Consider the following 20,452-nt stretch of genomic DNA (forward strand, 5'->3'; position numbering starts at 1 on the left):
CAACAGCTACCTAAGATTTTACGCCATACAGCCCCGATAAAATATAATGAGTCTAGGGCCAAAATCCAACCCATGAAAACAGTGTTGGGCCTTACTGTAATCAAGAGCTTAATCTGAAAAGACAGCTACTGTTCTAAGGGGTTCAGATGCATTTACAACAAAAACCAGTACATGTAATTGCTTTATTTAAAAACAAACAACAAAATTCAGAATGACCTAGACAACATTTATTCCTGGCAACTGCACCACAAAATACATATAATGTAAAAGTTCTTTTTTTTCAGTCTGTCAGTTTCAAATCTTTTCCATTAGTTTCCACAAATCCTAAAATATATATTCACTTATAGAGAGTCAGTGGTTGGCACAAGTGGTTCTTTATGTTTATCAATCATATGAGCATCAAGGGTTGGTTAAGGTTTGATAAGAACACTTAAAACACACTTCTAATAAATAATCCCATGAATCCTAGAAACAATAGCACTTCAATTTGTTGTAGTAAAGATGGAATGATAAAATAAAATAAAAAAAATATTAGTATCTCAAACTACATTCAGCTTCTTGAACTGGTTCCCAATCAAGAAGGCTGGAGAGAGTGTAAGTATCTGAAGGAGAGTTCAGTTTGTTCATTTGTTTTCAAAAACCACAAAACATTGCAGAGTAGACACAGCACAAAAGTCACAAATCACACTCCAGTGTTGAATGGCCCCATTCTTTTCGGTCCGAGGAATATTAACACAAGTAAGAGTTGGTCCCTGAGATGGAATTCTTACCAACCAGTTGGAAGATCCCCAAAAAAGGAAAGATCAACTTCTGCTTTGAAGAGCCTCTTAAGAGGAAATATTTTAACAATAAATATCACAGTTCACTGGCTATACAGAAACAACTTTAAATGTTACTGTCTATTCTAGCAACCCTCTTAAAACACAGCCTTGTAAAACTTTCTATAAATCTCTCCTTAATATAATGCCTAAAACTCTTAAATATATAGTACAACTAATAAAATGCCCTTAACTTCAAAATTCAATAACAAACCTCCTCTTCAGTTGCAAATTTTTCAAACTGAAGAACTTGTCTCGTGTTAAACACACTATAACCTAAGATATTATAGCGATCAGGGCAATATTTTCCTATCATGCATGGAATATAACCGAATCAAACAACTAACTCCATATAATTACACACTTGAGGCAGCTTTCAAATGCCACTTATAATAACCCCTATTAACGATCACAACTTAAAAGAATCCAGTATTAAAATCGAATATAAAGAGCAGCTTCACAACACCTAAAACTTTTCATTGTATCTGGAGAACATCCTTGAAATCCAACTGATTGTAGATAAACTTCTGAAGTAATTAAGAGAGATATAAAAGCAAAATGGACGAGTGGTGTATGAGCTCTTCGAGAATATTCAAAATACAGTGGAATGATACAGGTTTTATGCTTTCTTGAAGGGGGTACTTGGTAAACAATGTATGCAAAATACAAGTACAGAACCAGAACTAATGGTGTATAGAGTGTTGTAGTTATCAGGAGTCCAGTATTCCTGCACCTCACAAAACATGTAACTTCCTACAATGGAATTCTTTTTTTAAAGCATTTCTTTGACCATGCCAGTTCAATTGAAAGGTATGCTATGAAAAATTAATACACATGTATAACCTTGAATACATACTGCTGCTATTGTAAATGTCAAAGTGCTTCAAGAGGTTTGAAAACTGTTTGCAAAAATTGAGAAACCTCAACTTCCATCTTATCTGGCTTTTAAGTTACCTTGTTAAAATATGTTTGGTATATGACAAATGAAATCAAAACAAGAATTTTCTTATTCCTTCGCTAATAAGCTTACTGGAAAAAATAAAAATGGTTATGAATTCATGAAATCAATTATAAAGAAATCCACCTAGCACAATTACATCAAAACTTTTAGATAAAATTACCATGAGAAATGTGAAAACTGTTCAGTTTTATTACACCTTCAAAATCTACAAAAAATACAAAGTAAAACCTTGGTAACATTCTCTGAATATCCACATCACATTTTATTACACTGCAGATACACAGAAAAACTACACCATACGAACATTCATGGTCTGAATGAATAAAAACTTTAGGTAAAAAAAAGTTAACATTGAAAGTCAGGGCATTCACAAATTCTAGAAAGACTTCAACAGCCCAAATTCAAATCTTCACAAGCTTGGGCATGAGAGACTAATGGTATTTCTTAAAAGTCCATAAATATAGATCTTTACAACTGCTATTAAGGAATGTAAGGAGCAAAAGTAAAATAAAATAAAGTGAACAAAATGAGGCATTAATTTACCTTTGACACCCCTCCCCTGGATATTCCAAGTCCTGGAAAAATGCATACATACTGTTATCTCGTCTGCTCTCTCACACGCTCGATTTATAAAGGCTGGCTATTCTGAGACCAATCTAAAAGAAATAGTGAATGACAATCTTCAAAATAAAATTCCTAAGACACTGGTACACAAAAGCACATTTTGACAAGAAAGCATACCATTATATACATAAAATGTCAATTCTTTCTCATCATTTATTCCTCAATAAGCTTCTAAAAGTATTTCTGTACACAAAAGACTATCTTTACATAATAAAAACTTTTTAAATATTAAAAACCTATCAACAAATTACTATTATTTCTTAAACATTTTAGTACATAACTCTGTATTTTTCTTATTCATAACGTATGTTTTTCCTGGCACTGGCGATGTTTTTCTCTTATACTTTCGCAAGACGTAATTAGTGCCTGGAAGGCGTTCCAACTTGCGGACGCTTGTGACGACATTCATGTCTGGCTGCACCTGGAACAAAAATTGACAAATCACATCATGCTTGCTGGAGTTGGAATATAAAATTTAAGCCAAATGCCAATCACTGGGATCAAAGAGGTCATTCAGCACTAAAGGGAAAACATTAGGTGGTTTTAAAGGTGTACCAGAAGGAAAACCTCACAGTTGCACTATGAAACATTTGTTGGGATAGGGTGGAAAGTAAAATGGAAGAAAGATAAGAACAGAGGTACAGTAAAAGGAATGAAAGTGGTTGCAGCTAGGGGCCAAAGGGACGCTTGCGAACAACCTTAATTAATCCCTACATTGCACCGAGTGAGGTGCACTGATGACACTACCCCCTTACGGGGAATATACAGTATTCAACCAACAGCAAAATGATGTTAAGAAGTTTGATATCTTAAATAGTGGATCACCAACCTCTAAAAATCGTTGTTTTAAAACTCCTCCAAAATTACTTACCATCTTTAGGCACATCATTATCTCATCATAAAAATCAAGGTCTGTGATGAAGTTGAGTTGAGCTTGTCCTCCCGTGTTAAATTCTATCAATGACTGAACGAATGAATTGTCCACACGGGCAACGCCTTGCATTACCATTGCAGCACTGAAAGGAATGAAGATGTCACATAAATGCCAAGCATCTGAATTACTGCAGTAGTTTGCTGCTTTAGAAATATAAATTTAAGGTTTAGGGGTAATTATGAAGAAGTGTGATTATCAATGGACATCATTACTGTACTGGATATGAATAACGTATACTTTTCAAAATGACCACAATAACAGATATTACAGACAAGAACCCACTTCTTATGGTGCACTCAGACCTTTATTGATCTTAACCATACTGTACTGTTAAAAAGACTTTATTGATCTTAAACATATTGTTAAAAGGACTTAACTGACTTGCTAATTCACATCAACATTGGTAAATTGAAATATTTTATTGTATATCTTGTTTCTGAACAGTATTTTCATTAAGAGCAAAGGCAAATGGGACTGAAAACCTTACCTAGTCTTTTTGTTCTATTTGTAGCTCAACCACAACAAATACAAAAATAAATTGCTTCAATTAAACTACAATGCTTGTTACTAGCAGGAACCACACAATTAAAGGACCATTGAATTTCACAGTAAATGGAGAAGAGCTTGCCTGACTTGTAATGTGAGTATGCTTTACCTCATTTTAATCTCAATTCAACAATGACCAAAACCGTTCTTGCAGAAAAGTTAGGTGCCATTTGGCAAGGAGGAGGAGGAATGGGGTTGATAATCAGATGAGCTGCCTTCAATTCAGTACTATCACAGGATGAAACTATGGAATGGAATGCAATGCAATATAAAATTTAGGCCAAAGGCCAAGAGCTGGGACCTATGAGGTCATTCAGCACTGAAAATTGAAACAATTAGCAGTGTGTGGAATGTAAGATGGAAGAGAATATGAACAGAGGTTCAGTAGAAGAAATGAAAGGGGTTGCAGCTAGGGGACCAAAAGGACATTGCCAAGAACCTTAAGTAATGCCTAAAGTGCACCATGTGAGGTGCACTGATAGTACTACCCTCCTACAGAGATAATACTATGGATAAAGGACTTTTAATATGTGAGAAATATTCCAACTAAAGAAGTTTTAATATCAGGGAGTTATAAAGAACTGAATATTAAAACTAACCTAACTTCTTACAAGCATACTCAATCAAATTTTCTAAAGGCAGATTCAGTCACTTCAAATATGTGACAGAAAATAATCTATGCAATACCATATTTTCACCTTACCCCACTTCTACAAGACTGTGAGCATTGCGATTCCATAAGGAGATTTGCACCTGCCCTGAGAAGTCGTACGATATAGCTCCGTTCAGGAGCAATTCAGCATTCATACCATTTTGTAGTGGTACAATTTGACTATGATCTTGGAGAAGCAAGGAACCCTGTAATAAGAAAGAGCACAAGAATTTTCAGAGTTAAAGATTTCATTCACAAAAATGACTTCCTCATGACATTGAACTGCAAACCAGTGAGGCAGTGAGCCAACACTTAATCTGCTCAACTTAGAGAGGGTATGAAAAAAGATTTGTAACTGATTATTCATGGAATCATAAGTACCAACACTCCCCTAAATCTACTTTTACCTACTCCCCATTCCACTGTCTAAATCTGATCAGAAATGAAAGTCATCACCTTAGAACTTCTAATATATTCAAGCTGTTTCATTACTTAGACAGTACATCATTAATAAGACTTGTCATTCAGGATCTGGTTGTTTACTCGAACATTTAAATAAACTTGTAACTAAACAACTCCAATAAATATCCTTAAAGGTACAACTTACTTGCAGCGCTGTAGTTCTTTCAGAACCTGTTCCTGACCAAACATGGCCCATCAATTCACCTTGTCCGGTAAAGAAGACAAAAGGACGAAGCTGAGTGTCTAAGAGTGCGAGTTCAATACCAGCATTAGCGTCCTCTCCATCGTCAACCGCATCATCGCCTCCAAACATGGACAACCCACCGGCAAAAATACCAATCTGTTGAGAGATTTCTTTTTATAAAAACCACTGAAGTAAATTAATGAAGTCTTAACACACAAGCTGCAGTGATGTGTGATAAACTACAACAGAATAGAATAGTACAGAATTTAGGCCAAAGGCCAAGCGCTGGGACCCCGAGGTCATTCAGCTCTGAAACGAAAACCGACAATAAAAAGGTTTGAAACGTTTAACAGGAGGAAAATCTCACAACTGCACTATGAATCAATTTAGTAGAGGGTGGAAAGTAGGATGGAAGAAAGAGAATATGAACAGAGGTACAGTTAAAGGAATGAAAGGGGTTGCAGCTAGGGGCCGAAGAGACACTGCAAAGAACCTTAGGTAATGCCTACAGTGCAACGAAGTAGGTGCACTGACAGCACTAATCCCCTACGGTAGTGTGATAAAACTAGTCACTAACCGTAACGCTACTAACAGCTATGGTCACAAATACACAACAGTATCCAATATTCCACTTACTGACAGTAACCTCATTCTGGAGTCCTGACCATCGACAAAAACATCCACTGTTGACCTCTTGAGCAGGCCTCCACTGATCTCCAGGATATTGCTAAACGAAGAATTGGCATGCCCACTTTCTGCTAGTGATCTAGAAAATGCGGACGACAAACCGCCCTGAGCTAGTATGTGGTAATTGTTGAACTCTGAAACTTTCAAGGCTTTCTGGAGCAACTGAAAAATAAAAAAAAAACTAAGTTTAAGAAAAAACTGCAACTGCTTCAGCAAACATCATAGGACTTATTGAAAAGCAGATCAACAAGATCATTGGGTCACAATGCCAGACATAACCAACATTACCCTAAACGATTTAGTCTTGCATGATGGAAAATGGAAGGAATATAGTATGGTTAAAGTTTGAAACCCAAGTTAAGAGGAAACCAAAAACAACTGTTTAAAGAACAAGACAGAAGGCAATATAACTGGTTCCTAGAGACCATGCTCCCCAGGGCCATTAGAAAGATTAAAGTGACACTTTGATACAGGCCAGGAGCTGGTGCCTTTGTGCTTAAGTGATCCAAGTATACTGATTGACATTCCTGCTACTTGGCCTCTAGGTCATTAAATATCTTAACCAATCCTGTATGCCTGAGCCTGATGGACAGTCAAGCAACCCAGGATACAAGTGAATTAAAAAATATAATTTTTTTTTCTTGCTAAAAATTTAGGTCACACGAAAGCATCACTTCATTCAAAAACTGAACAGTTTCAAGTCCCATTCTACCAAGATCCACTTCAAAATACGAAGTGGTGGAAGGGATTCCTATAAAACATTTCCCTATTTTTAATAACAGAGCTAAAACTTCAAGTCCAGGGTATGCTATTACCTGTTCAATGTGAGGATTCCTACTGGCTACATCCTTTATTCTGCCTAACAACACTGTATTAAGTTCTTTGGTAGTCTGGAAGGACAGGCTCCTGAGCATGTCTTCAAGAAGCTGGTCGCTAGGGTGATGATGCAGGAGAATGTCTGCTGCCATTATCCTCACGCTGGAATCATGCTGGTGGTCAAGTTGCAAAAAGACCCTCTCTAGTCTCTTGAGCATCTGTAAGAAAAAACTTTCATCAGCCTCGTGCAACTACAAGCACTACTTCTTTTAATGTGCTTGTTTTCCCATTTGTATGAGGTAAGCATGGCGCCTTCCTTTTGAAGGGCTTTGATTTGGCTTTGGGGTAGACTGTAATCTCAATCGGCTGCCCTGCCTGTCATCGCTCAGACCCCGGTAGCGTATGTACATGTATTGTACCAGCCACCAGCGCCCTTTCTCCCAGCAGTGAGGAGTCATTGCGCAGTTAGGTCGACAGTCGAGACGTGTTAGGTGTCTGTTATGTTTTTAGATCTTGGAGTGGCTTTGTTTGTATGTGTATTAGTCTGTAACACCCATTTGCTTTTAAGCAAACCTATCCATTGATTACATACATAATCCCGGGGTGTCTACACAGATAGCAAAGTGTCCACCTTTCTGACCGGTCGGCTATACAAGGATATGTACAACACCAACGATTAGTAGTACACATCCAAGGAATATTTTAGTCTACCAGGGCCATACTAAGAGCACAACTGACCATGAGCCTTGTTTCAATGTTAAGGTCCTTTTACCAAGCACACTACTCAAAACACAAGAAGAATCATGCTTCTTTTCAATGTGGAAAGGGCAATGACATTAATTCCTGAGATTATGAAACTGTCCCAAAATTTGTTGTAGGAACACAATGATTAATTATGGACATTGTTTTCATTTTTTTTTTTATAGTATAAAGCTCATTTTCATTTTATTGTGAAGTTGAATATCTGTTTTATTACTCAACATTAAACAATGGAAAATGAACCCGATAAAATGTAGTTAGCCAAAAATTTTCAAACGGCATCAGAATCTCAAAGGTTGGAAATAGGATGACATCACCATTGTTACCCATGCAATTATTAATAAAAAAATAAAGACAAGCAATCAAGAACATCTGTACTTTGGAAATGTATTCAAAATACTTACAACTCTGTTGTTCTTGACAGTGCTTATCAATAATGACAACTGTTAGCTTGAAAAATAACACTATCTATTTGGGAGTTAAACACTTCCTAACATACAAATAAAAAAAACAGGAACTATCTAAGAAACCTACAATTTATTCACCTTCATGAATGGTTCAATTAAAACTGCTGACATTTAAGCAACCATCAAATGTCCACCTACCTTCTCTGTTATGAAGTTTTCAGGCATTGTTTGCAAAGCTCTCATGGCATAAATTGCTGGCTTCTGCTCCTTCCCTGCAGCGTGGTCTAGAAGCACATCTAACGTATTTGCCATTCGTAGATTTTTAAGAGCACGGATGTATATTAGTTTGCATGGCTCGGTGCTGCAGGCACCAAGGTTATCCAAAATCAGCTTCCGCACTTCTGATATTATCTGAGATAGAATTTTAAATGGAATAATATAAAGTGGCCATTTTTATCTATACGTAATCAATAGCTACTTAATTTCTCTTCATAAGCATGTCCTACAAAGGTACATAAAATACAATTAAAACATTCAAAATTTTTTGAAATACAACATAGCCACCCATAATAATCTGTTAACTTTCATAACTTCAGACCTCAAGTCTATTATTTCAATTTAGTTTTATATTAATACAGATAAGCACAGGGAGAAAAACCAGGGCTTTGGGAAACAGAATTCACACTTTTAGGAAAACAAAGAACAAATGTGACAAGAGGTGACTTGGTTGACCTACTGCAAGTTAAAATACCTTTTTCTCATTCCTTTCTGAATTTTCTAAGTGCAATTTTCCTTCCCTCAGCTATGAGATGAATCTTTCCACTGACACACCAAATCCTTTACAGTTCCTTACCAGAAATGCTTAACTTTTAGCCATTTGGTTTGATTTAATTCATAAAACAACCTGTTAAAAACAGGTACTGTAATCAGCGGAAATGCAGCAGTCTCCGTGTGAATTATTTGGTCATTCAAACTCATTACAATTCCCTTTATGCACAATCATTCACCAGATACATTACCCTCTCACATTCCAGCACTATGTTATTTAAAGCAGTGAACATCATTATAAGTGCTGTGGACAATAATTTACTAAGTGTGGCAGATGACATGAAAGATGAAGAATATGATTACCTGTACTTTATTTCAGACTTAATCCAAATAGTAAGCAAGCACAGTACCGTAATAAATTCTCACTACAGTACATGTAGATAAAATTTAAAATCAGAACTGCTACATGTAATTACAAATAACTAAATTTTGCATCAAATAAATTTAAAAATGTACTTCTGCCCTTCTCAACTCCAAAATCGATTAGGGTAAAATATACAGGGTGGGAAAAATGTATATACAAAATACAAAATTACTATTTCCTAAGCAACATTTACCTAGTTTGTATTTGTACTTCACCAAACACAGCAGAGGGGTTTTTTTTTTTGTTTTTTGTCAATTTTCATGCACACATACCCAGTTAGGGGGTTGCAACTTAAAAAGTTTTATGCAGAGCACAATATGGGTTCTCATACTAGGTTTTTCTTCAGCTCCCAGCTACACTGCTTTCTGACTTTTACATTTCATCTCTTTTCTTTAGCCTCTACCCAAATACTTCTCCAGCTTCACTACCTTAACATACACACTGGGTGAAGCCTATTCAAGGTTGATTCCATGGTTTCATTTATCTACTTTGTAATAATAACAAAGCAAAAAATAATTTTCTATACGAGGAAACTATTTTGAAAACTCCATTTCATTCTAAGTGGTAAAATAATTAGCTAGCTCTTGCATTTTTCATGCCAAGAATCAACAACTTAGACAGCAAGTCTTTCAGAAGGGTACTATTTCCATCTATCAGCATTATAAAAGGAACTCCAAATATACTGTTCATCTTACACAACAACAATATGAAGAGCACAGAAAAGCGTTAAGCTGTGATCAAACAACACTACTTGTAGTTTTGGCTATAACGATCCATCTCACATGTCCTGTGTAATTATCATACTTAAAACTTTGGTTAAGCTATTTCATACCAATCCTCTTCTATATGTTCTTCCATGTCATTTACCTTCTGTATATTAGGCAACCTTAGATAAGCTAAGTAAGTGACGACTAAACTTCTTCAGATCACCCTTCACGTCTCTAATATTCCTCATATGAACAGAGTAAATAGTACCTAGTACTTGGACTGTACCCCCTGTAAGTATTTAGACAGATCAACTATTCACCAACAATATCAAAACCAAACTATACTACTGTAATAGTGTTTATGTTAATAAACAGTTCAAGAAACTCTACATAAGGAACAATGTTAAGTACTAACTGGTTTTTTGCAGTTGGAAGCACTCTTGCAAAAAGTATGGCTCAATGACGACAACGTGAGCACCATAGTCTCAAACAGTTTGTCATTATTGTTGCCTTTCTTCACAAGAGATAATGAATATCTGAAAAAGAAAAAAGCATTTTGACATTATGTACATATTAACAAACATCAATTACTACTACTTATATTTTTCATCAGAGTACAGTGCATGTCATTTTGTACATGTATATATGGATATCAGCAAAGAAGCAGTGTGCCTTTTCATGTAGTGTGCATACTGATGAATCTCAAAATTGCACCTACTTCCTAGATGATGACATACTTCAGCACCAAAAGCACGTCCCTCCCAAATCAAAGGTAAAAACATACAAGCCTTAAATATTTTTTCTTGGACACAGTTTCAAACTTATAATTACATGGAAAACATGAACCACATTACTGTACCTTTAATGATAAATTCTGGTGGATGAGTAACCAAGGACACAGCTAGAAGATAGCGTTCAGCATTATCTATTGGTCCATTAAACTTGACCAATGACATAGCAGCTTTGTGCGCTGGTAAAGTTTGTGCAGCAGCTGCTATATCCAAGAGCTGAGGTCTGAAATTTATTTACAGAATCATTAATATAAAAAAATTTGGAACTGCATATTTTGTGAATAGTACATGCTAAATCATAATTATAAAAATGTCATCATATCTTCAAATTAACTGACACTTCGAAAAAGCTGTAATATAGCAAAATTATTCCATAAAAGCCATGAATATTACAATCATTGCTTCAACTTTCATTATATGACAGTACTTTAGTTTCAATATTTTAAAGCAAAGCTAGCCCTAACTTACAACAGAATAAAGTATTCAAATAAAAGACCACATTTAAAATGAGGCACACTAATCTCTTAGCCATGTTACAAGTTTGCACTTTAACTGACAAAAACTTCCTAACTTCTTTTCAATAATAACAGAACACCTTTTCGAAGAACACATACAATATCTTGGCATTTTTCTTATCTTTCAGCACAGCCTTCAAAGTGTCCACGTCACTCTCCCGCACCTTTTTCAGCAGCCGAAGGAAAGCAATTGCCGAACCTTGAGTGCCCAGATTCTTGGGGGCTAAGGTGCTGCGAAAATTGTTGACCAAATCCTTCAACTGCAGTCAAAAGAAAAATCATAAAATTCCAGGTTTCATTTTTTACTATTGTCAAGATATTTTACAAGACTTACAACATTATTTAGACTACGGTATATATATAAATTTCATGTACACCATTGTACTTCATCTCTCATTACTCTAAGTTTCAGTGATAAGATCATCTACCATACTCAGAAATAGAAATACATTATATAGTGATAGAATGTCATTAAACAGTCAACCTAAAAAAAAACCTTTGAGCTACAGCATTTGCAAAACAATTCTTTTTTTGGTCATGAGAGAGTGAGAGAAAGCCAGGAATGGCCACCCAAACAAACATCAGGTGCTGCAAAACTGCTTTCAAGGCTTCAATTTTTTATCAGAAACCAACCTGATACATGGAATATACAAGAAGCTGAAAATTCCACATTCTGAACTGTGGAATTTTTCTGACCGAACCACCTTGTCCTCTTCTTCTGGTCTTAATCTCTGCCACAGCCTTGTATCTACTATGTCTATTTATACCTAATGTAAAAATTCTGTACACACTAACCCATCTCACTGGTACACAAGTAATATAGTATCAATGTATTCTTTTATTTCAAAGAACTTCCCTTCAACATAGTAGCAATCGACCCTAAAATGAGATAGCTAGAAAGCAGGGGCTACTTCTGCTGAGTCTGTGAGACAGCTACTGTAACACTCACTATGTAACAAGCCACAGTAATACTAATTTCTTACAAAGTGCTTAAAGTAAAATTCTACCAAAATTTGTGTAAATATATATAACACTACTGAATTAGAATGTGCATTCATAACTTGGGTAACAATACAACAACTGCAGACATACAAAATTTGACACCTATATCTTTTCATTCAAATACAATATATTTATTGAATTCCTTGTGTCTTACCGTCTTGCAAGCAATGCATTCCTTGGCATCTGGATTTGTTGCAAGATGATCAGTAACCAGAGACTTCTTCAACTTCTGAGATATGGAAGCAATTGCTTCAGCTTCGTTCTTCCCAGTGTATCGCGGAGTGGTGACCTTATCACGACCTGAAATCAAATAAAAAGTTAATTTGTAAGCAGCTATTACAAAGTTAACCTGTTACTGTGCTCGCAAAATGTCAACTGTTAATGAATAAAGTTTAACAATGCAAATCCTTTTAACAGGAAGTGGCAAGGCATTTCCTTCATATTTTGAAAAATTTCCTTTGTCAAACAAGCATCAGGTCTTTATTTGGTTCATTCACTGATTTACTGACAAGTCATTAACTTACAAATCACATGTTCAAGTAAATTTTAAGTTTAAATAACATTTAGGTGTGGCAAATGGGATTTAGATACCGCAAAACTAAATAGATGAAATATGCCACATTCACATTCTTCACAGCATCTCAAAAGCCCCAATCCATCTCTCTTATATTTCCAATGGGCTCTTCTCACTTTACATTCTAACTTTAATTTTACCTAGCTCTATTTGTCAAGATAATTTACGATAATCCAAGCATTACAATTTAGTTGCCTTGTCAAACTCATATTCATTATGATAACATACCTAAAATCCATTAAATTCAGGCAATTCTTTGTTGTTTGCTAACATGCACAGCTATATTGACTGGGATCAGAAATATGAATCTCACATCCACTATTGAATAACTACTTAAAAGAAAAATTGGTCTTTTCTCAAAATGTGATGTACCAATTCTGTAATGTGGATTTTTTGCTAGAAAGAGACAAGCAACGAACCAGCATGATCTATTAAAGAATGCACTGCATCAATTCCTATATAAAAAATACAGTTCTGGGAATGCAGCACACATATCCAGGACTTCCTATAACACAACTTGCACCTTCAAATAACTCTTGCCATTATACTAGATAGATACAGATCTTTACTATCTTAGATAATGATGTCCAAAAAGCATATCTCGATTTAATTTAACCAGGCGCCACTTAGGAGCTTGGAAGAATCTACTCTCCAATACTCATAGCAAATTTCACTAACTATGTGGGAGGCATTCCACAAGATATACATGGATTTTCATTTTTAAATTCAGATATATACATGCGATGGTTCATCAAGAAACTCCTTGACTAAAGACTGCAATATTTACTGCTACATCAATAAGCATTTTACATACTGCAATTTAAAATGCTTTCAGGTATGTTGTTGAACTTGCAATCACAAGTAATGATATGGGCAATGCTGAGAGGATCTCTTTGTAAGAGAATCATACTTATGTTACTTAAAGAAAATGACAAAAAATGTCTCCCAATACATATTTAATAAAAATTCTTCAAAAAATGTCTCCCAATACATATTTAATAAAAATTCTTACTTTTAAGATTGAGAACCTGATTGCTTAGGACTTCAGCGCCTGACTTCTTGCGTATCTCTGCTCGCAAGAAATGGGTTTCCATTGCCGTAGCTTTCTGCAGGATTTTATCATCTGGGTTCAATATGAAGGTTGCTGTTGCCTGGCTGTCTATCTGGGCACCAAGGACCTATCAAAAATATAAAAAAAAATAGTATGAATGTAAGGCTAAAGCGGAAACGTCCCTATATACCACGAAAAATATCACACTCACCCACAACATTGAAGAATGTAATTCCATTCTCTTAAATCTTACCTTACTTGTGTGGTTGAAGTATATAACCGGGGCAACTGTCTTGCAATTCTTCTTCATCTTTGTTACACGAGTAGAATCTACGAGCTTGTATGTTACCTCACATTTTCCAGAAGCATCCACTTCAGTTTGCTTGGCATTTTTCACTTGATGCTGAAATAGAATGTTTTCATCAATAAACTGTAATTCAAGACATCAGATTTCCATAACATCATTATAACACCCCCATACATGGCTCCCCATAAGGAGGTGCCACTCCAAGTTTGCCCTGTGTGGTATACTTCGGATGGTACAAAGAGTTCCTCTAAAAATCTCTGCTTTTTAATCTTCAATACATCTCATTTAGTTTCTTCTTGTAAACCAGTTCAATACCCATGACTTCACTTTCCTCAAACTTTTCAACTCTCACTTAAGAACGAATCTTTCAGGTGCACCCAATTACTACCTGAAAACATAATTCAGTCTTGTTACAAGCGCAGTAATTTGCAATACGATATACAACCCACATATGGCTATTAATTCAGCAATTGATAGGAATGGAATGGCATACAAAATTTAGGCTAAAGGCCAAGTGCTGGCACCTATGAGGTCATTCAACACTGAAAGGGAAACTGAGAGGAGGTCTGAAAGGTTTAAAATGAGGAAAACCTCATAGTTGCACTATGAAACAATTGTTAGGAGAGGGTGGAAATTCTAAGGAAGAAAAGATGACCAAAGCACAGTAAAAGGAATGAAAGGGGTTGCTGCTAGGGGCCAAAGGGACACTCCAAGAGACCAAGTAATGCCTACGGTGCACCGAGTGAATATGGACTCAATCTCTAGCAGCTCCTTGTAGAACCTAAACCTCATATCTCGAGTACTACATCGCATGCCCCAACCTTTAGACTACAAAAAATGGCCAAACCAATAGGTCAAATTGTTACCACAACTTCCAGGGCTTCTGCAAGAGACCCTACACCAAAGAAATGGGACTATCATCATTTTAACAACTAAGCTCTAGAAATTTACCTGGGATCGCCTCTCATTACATCTTATCTCAAAACTATTATAAACCCTTATTCCAGCATTGAAAACTAAGTCCCTAACCCTTGGGGAAACTCATGAAATGGCCTTTTCAATGAAGAAGTTACTTTCAATACATAAATTTATTCTTGTTGTTTTGATTCTATGTGAAAACTGGTCATGAAAAATGTCCTAATTAAAACAGAATAAAAATTATATGCTGTGCCTCAGCACATACAGTACTTCAAAAATTCTGGCCCAGTAGCAACTACTGACCCATCAACAGGTCTTTCACTAACTGGAAATCAAGTAGTAATAGAAATGAACAATTTCCAAACCCATAAAACATGCGTTGTCGTTGTGTACAGCAATAACTGAGAAAAACATAAAATCCCAATGTAAAGCACGAATAACTACATCACTTACTCACCTGAAACAAACTAGAAATGCCCTTCATGACGTTAAGCACTGACAATTCCTCGCCGGCAATATGGTAAACTTTTCCAATCTGTCCGTCATCCCAATGAAAATAGAGTGGGTGAAGCTTGTAACTGTCCAATTTCGACTGCTTTTGCACAAATCCTTCTGGCGTAGGGCCTTGGCGCGACTTCACAGACAATTTCGGGGATGCTACCTGAGGAATTAACATTAGGTGTTAGTAATTCAGACAAGCTTATAGTTTACGTATATGAACAACTGGAAATTGTAGTTCTAGTGTCCCAAACCTTATGAGTTCAACAAATGCTATAAAATGCTGGATCATTGCCACATATCATTCAATGTATTGCTCAAATAGTACAAAATTTCCACAAGCCTCTCACATAAGGTGTGCTGTACCTTAAACTACTACAAACTCCTTTATTGTTACAGAGGGAAGGAAGGAGGGAAAAAACCTACTGTTAACTGAAGGATCTGCTCATGGTTATTGCTAGGATGCTGCCACACGGGAGTGATCTCGGCTCTCATTTCTATCCGAAATCCAACATCTTTGGCTGATGATGCAGGGACTGCTTGCGGCTCATTGAGCAACACGGAGGTTTCATAATCATAGATATACAGGGTTCCCACTTCAAACTGGCGGGTGAAGGCTGAAAAGTTGAAAAGAAAATCTTAAAAATTGAATGGAATGGAATTAAAATTTTGGTCAAAGGCCAAGCACTGGGACCTATGAGGTCATTCAGCACCGAAAGAAAAAATGAGAGCAAAAAGGTTTTAAAGGCCTAACAGGAAGAAAACCTTGCAGTTGCACTACGGAATACTTGTTAGGAGAGGGTGGAAAATAAGATGAAGAAAGAGAATATGAAAGGAGGTACAGTCAAAGTAATGAGAGAGGTTGCAGCAAAGACTATCCCCATCCTCATGGGAAAAAAATGTTCCTCATTAGCTGAAAAGTAATGGTGAAAGATAATACTGAAATGCAATAACTATGCCACTGATAGTGAAGCCAGCTTTGTGCCCGCAGAGACCTTGACCTAAAGCAGCCCTGGAGTGTGCTACAGCATTGAAGGGATTAAGAGGTCTGATGTGGACCTGTCAACTCTGTTCAAACAGAAATCTACAGCCAAAAAGAACATCTAAATTAGATACTATTCCTGCGGGACATGTTTAGTTTTCAAAAAAAAAAAAAAAATTTATAGTTATTCCAAAACTGCTTGGTTAAAACACGACAAATGCATTTTCGTACATTACTCAAAACAATAGTGTAATTTTATCGCTGGAAAGTAACATTAACACTGATGGAAACAGCATATAAAAATATTAAATTTGTCTAAAAGCAATATGTTTAACAAGCAATATAGTTCAAAAGACAAAGCTATAACATCTGTCCTCTAAGAATACCAAGGCCTCAATGAAAAAGTCTAGTAACCAAGATTTAAAAACTTCAGTTCTTGATCAAGAATATATCAAGTGTAAATAATTAACATGGGTGGTTTTTGTTAAAACAATTAACATGCAGAGTTTTCATTTAAATAATGACCATGCTCAGTTTTTGTTAAATTGAAAGGCAAAACAAACTGTAGATTAAAATCTTCATCGTATCAATGATAAAAATAATAATACAGTGAATACTTTCATTCCAAAGCACCACAGCAAGAAGTCTCCCACCAGCACCAGCAACCTGAAGCAGTCTTTGAAGGCGTGAAATAAAGCACCATCGCCTTCCACCCAACTTACCAGGATAGGACGACAAGAGGACAAACGCATGCGCCGGGGCAAGGGCGCACTGCAGGGCGCACCACACGAGCCAACTAAGGCTCCCCACCCCAACGGCCACGGCGCCTGTGAGGCCATACCGCACCACCAGGACGACTGGGGTCAACATGCCCACCAACATGGTCCCTAAGTTAAGGTCCTCTTCTGCTCGACAAAACACAATCAAGGTGCTGACGCAGCAACCCTCGTTCTAGTTTTTCCAACACCCTTATTTCTATTATCTGTTTGTCATGGCCCTTAGGAACACTTAGCATTGTCTGGCAAGGCGCTGTCAGCTGCTGGAAGTCCTGGCCATTTGGACGGATGAGTTGAACGAGTTTTAAACTGACCACTTGCAAATACTGAGTTAACCACTGCTTTCCATGGTGGGGGTTATTTCTGAAGCACGGCGTATCTATTGGTCACTGTCATTCTTATCTGTATATGATGAATTCATAGTGATCTATGAAATGCTAGGTGACATCATTACACTTCACTGCACACAGTTTTCCTTTACTTACTGCACGGGGAAAATAGAACTATAAGTAATGTACACAAAACATTGTAGTACAGCCTGTAATCAGTTGCAATGCAGTACCTTAAATGACACAAATAGAAATAGTCATCTTAAGGCTGAATTATAAGAGGAAGATCTTGCCAGAGGAATGTCTTCCATTCCTGCAGGTTATACCTTCAAGAAATTTCATATTTTCCAGTGTAATTAATAATACAACCCATGACAATACCATTTATGTATTCATTTCAACTGTTTACAAGTACCCAAAGCATAAACGTTATCTTATTTATAATCAGTTTCTGACAAAACGTAGGATTTAAACTGAAGATAATAACACAGACCCTTTATCTTTGTTAAGTTTTTAAATCATCTCCTTAAGGTCATAAAACTGTTTATAACACAGTGTCCTTGTTAAATCTCGAAAATTATGAGACGTTTTAAAATATATAAAGGTGTAAAAACACACACAATTGCATCCCAAAATGATGAAAGCAAATAAAATTGTTCAGACGCGTTCACGCACGTATGCAACTCTTGAAAAACAACGCTCAGTTTTAAACATCGACATGGACGTTTAATGACATCGATGTTACCACAGTAATGTTAATGTAGTGAGTAGTAATGAGCAGCTAATGTGAAAATTATTCCCCTCGTTAAAATGGACAATCTTAAAAGCAGCATACGACTGAGGTAAATAACACTTTTACAGTACATTTTGAGAGAGAGAGAGAGAGAGAGAGAGAGAGAGAGAGAGAGAGAGATTCCTTATCGCCCTTGACAGCTCATGAACCCTCATCTCCACTTAATAACAGCAGGAAGTTTCATCATACATACTAAGGAAGCCTTTCAGATGAGAGGGGGATTCTGACGCCATCACCCATAGAGAGGGAAGGAATTATAATTATTAAAATATCATGACTGGTGCACGCTCTACTTCCCCTTAAACTCGCGACGCCTACTTTCCTTCCTTCTTTGCTGCAGCAGCCAGGAGAAACAAGGCAAGTGTGTGTACACGAAGACCTTTAGACCATGAACGCACGAATTTCTCGTGGACAGTTACGTAAATAATGCCGAGCGATGTTGGTGCTCAAGGCGTGGAGAGAATAGCACTCTGCTGGGCCCGCGTTCGAGTCTCCGCCCGGCCAATGAAGAATTAGAGGAATTTATTTCTGGTGACAGAAATTAATTTCTCGGTATAATGTGATTCGGATTCCACTATAATAAGCTGTAGGTCCCGTTGCTAGGTAACCAGTTGGTTCTTAGCCACGTGAAATAAGTCTAATCCTTCGGGCCAGCCCTGGGAGAGCTGTTAATCAGCTCCTCAGTGGTCTGGTTAAACTAAGGTATACTTATAATACATAACTGTTATACATCGATATTATAACCACGAGGAACGTGAAGCAACAGATTGCAAGATCTTTCGTAGTTACTACAAAGCAATTTCAAGCAAACTACAAACAATGGAGCATAAGATTACAAACAAGACTTAAACAACACTTGTCTGACAAACGACAACTAAGATTAAAGGGGAATATAACCATTTAAATATAAAGAAATCATAACTGTGTATAAGCCCTTCAGGGGAGGAACAACAGCCAAAGATTAACTCAGACACTGGATATAAAGGGGGATTAATTTTGCGAGCATTAACATGGTTACACACCCCTTTAAGAATAAAGTATTTAGGCCTAAGGCCAAGCGCTGGGACCTATGCGGTCAGTCAGTGCTGAATGGGAAACAGAGTAAAAAGGTTTGAAAGGTGTAACAGGAGAAAAACCTCAGCTGCATTATATAACAATTATTAAGAGAGGGTGAAAAGTCAGATGGATGAAAGAGAAAATGAATGGATGTGCAGTAAAAGTAACGATAGGGGTTGCAGCGCAGGGGCAAAAGGGCCGCTGCAAAGAAATTTAAGTAATGCCTACAGTGTACTGCAAGAGGTACACTGACAGCACTAACACCCCCCCTGGGAAAAAGTCTTCTTTGTAGAACTGTTTGTGAAGCTAAATTTATCTTTATCTTCTGTTCCGTTGTATTTAGAATGCTTGAAAATCTCTTTGAGCAAAGGCATAAGATCTTGCACTCCATTTTATCATTTCCCTTTTGGCTATATACTTTTTTTTATGTTCTATAAAGCGTCGTCATTCCCGTGATTAAAACATATACTAGATGTCATTTCACCTCAGAGAACTCTCCAGAAGAAACCTGCACAAAAATAACTCAATATCTACTGATTAATTTTCAGCTCTCCTGCAATGAACTTCAATTTTTGCCTCAACCAACCTCTCGCCGCTACACGCATCAACTTGCTCTTCCAAAAACTAACATTATTCTTCCCCTTGTCTTATAGAACAATAAACCTAAGTTACCTTTCGAAACAATCATAAAAGGAGTGACGTTCATCATATAACTTCCCTTTAAGCAGCAACACTCGACCCCACAAAAAAAAAAAAAAAAAAAAATGACGAATGGAAACAACCACAAGTACTGGTTGCCATATTACCTTTTCAAGAAACCCAGGTGAAGGGTACCGTTACTCGACAGGCAGCCCCTGGCAACACTGGAGAATGGAAGTGCAAAACAATGACACCATTCAAGGTTCAATCATAATTGTGAGATTGGAACTGGAATATAAAATTCAGACCAAAGGCCAGGCGCTGGGAGCTGTGAGTTCATTCAGCGCCGAAAATAATGTTGAAACAGCTGTTAGGAGAGGGTGGAAAGTAAGAAGGAAGAGAACGGACAGAGGTAAGTAAAAGGAATGAAAGAGGTCGCAGCTACGGGCCGAAGGGACGCTGCTAAAAAAAA

The 20,452-nt window shown here is 36.7% G+C and overlaps 1 protein-coding gene across 1 annotated transcript; it reads right to left on the minus strand.

Annotated features, from left to right (window-relative positions):
- Positions 1 to 168: 168 nt before the first annotated feature.
- Positions 169 to 17,404, minus strand: Mtp (microsomal triacylglycerol transfer protein). The gene is made up of 16 exons (XM_067134598.1): positions 17,110 to 17,404; positions 15,832 to 16,022; positions 15,365 to 15,568; positions 13,936 to 14,085; positions 13,644 to 13,809; positions 12,212 to 12,357; positions 11,155 to 11,315; positions 10,609 to 10,763; positions 10,165 to 10,283; positions 8,049 to 8,261; positions 6,684 to 6,902; positions 5,818 to 6,030; positions 5,143 to 5,337; positions 4,587 to 4,741; positions 3,275 to 3,419; positions 169 to 2,824 (listed from the first exon to the last, which is right to left on the minus strand). Exons 1-16 carry the CDS (start codon positions 17,267 to 17,269, stop codon positions 2,657 to 2,659), a joined length of 2,760 nt encoding a protein of 919 aa, XP_066990699.1. The 5' UTR covers positions 17,270 to 17,404; the 3' UTR covers positions 169 to 2,656.
- Between the last annotated feature and the right edge of the window lie 3,048 nt (positions 17,405 to 20,452).

Source organism: Macrobrachium rosenbergii, chromosome 36 (genome assembly GCF_040412425.1).
Source record: "Macrobrachium rosenbergii isolate ZJJX-2024 chromosome 36, ASM4041242v1, whole genome shotgun sequence".
Classification (NCBI taxonomy): domain Eukaryota; kingdom Metazoa; phylum Arthropoda; class Malacostraca; order Decapoda; family Palaemonidae; genus Macrobrachium; species Macrobrachium rosenbergii.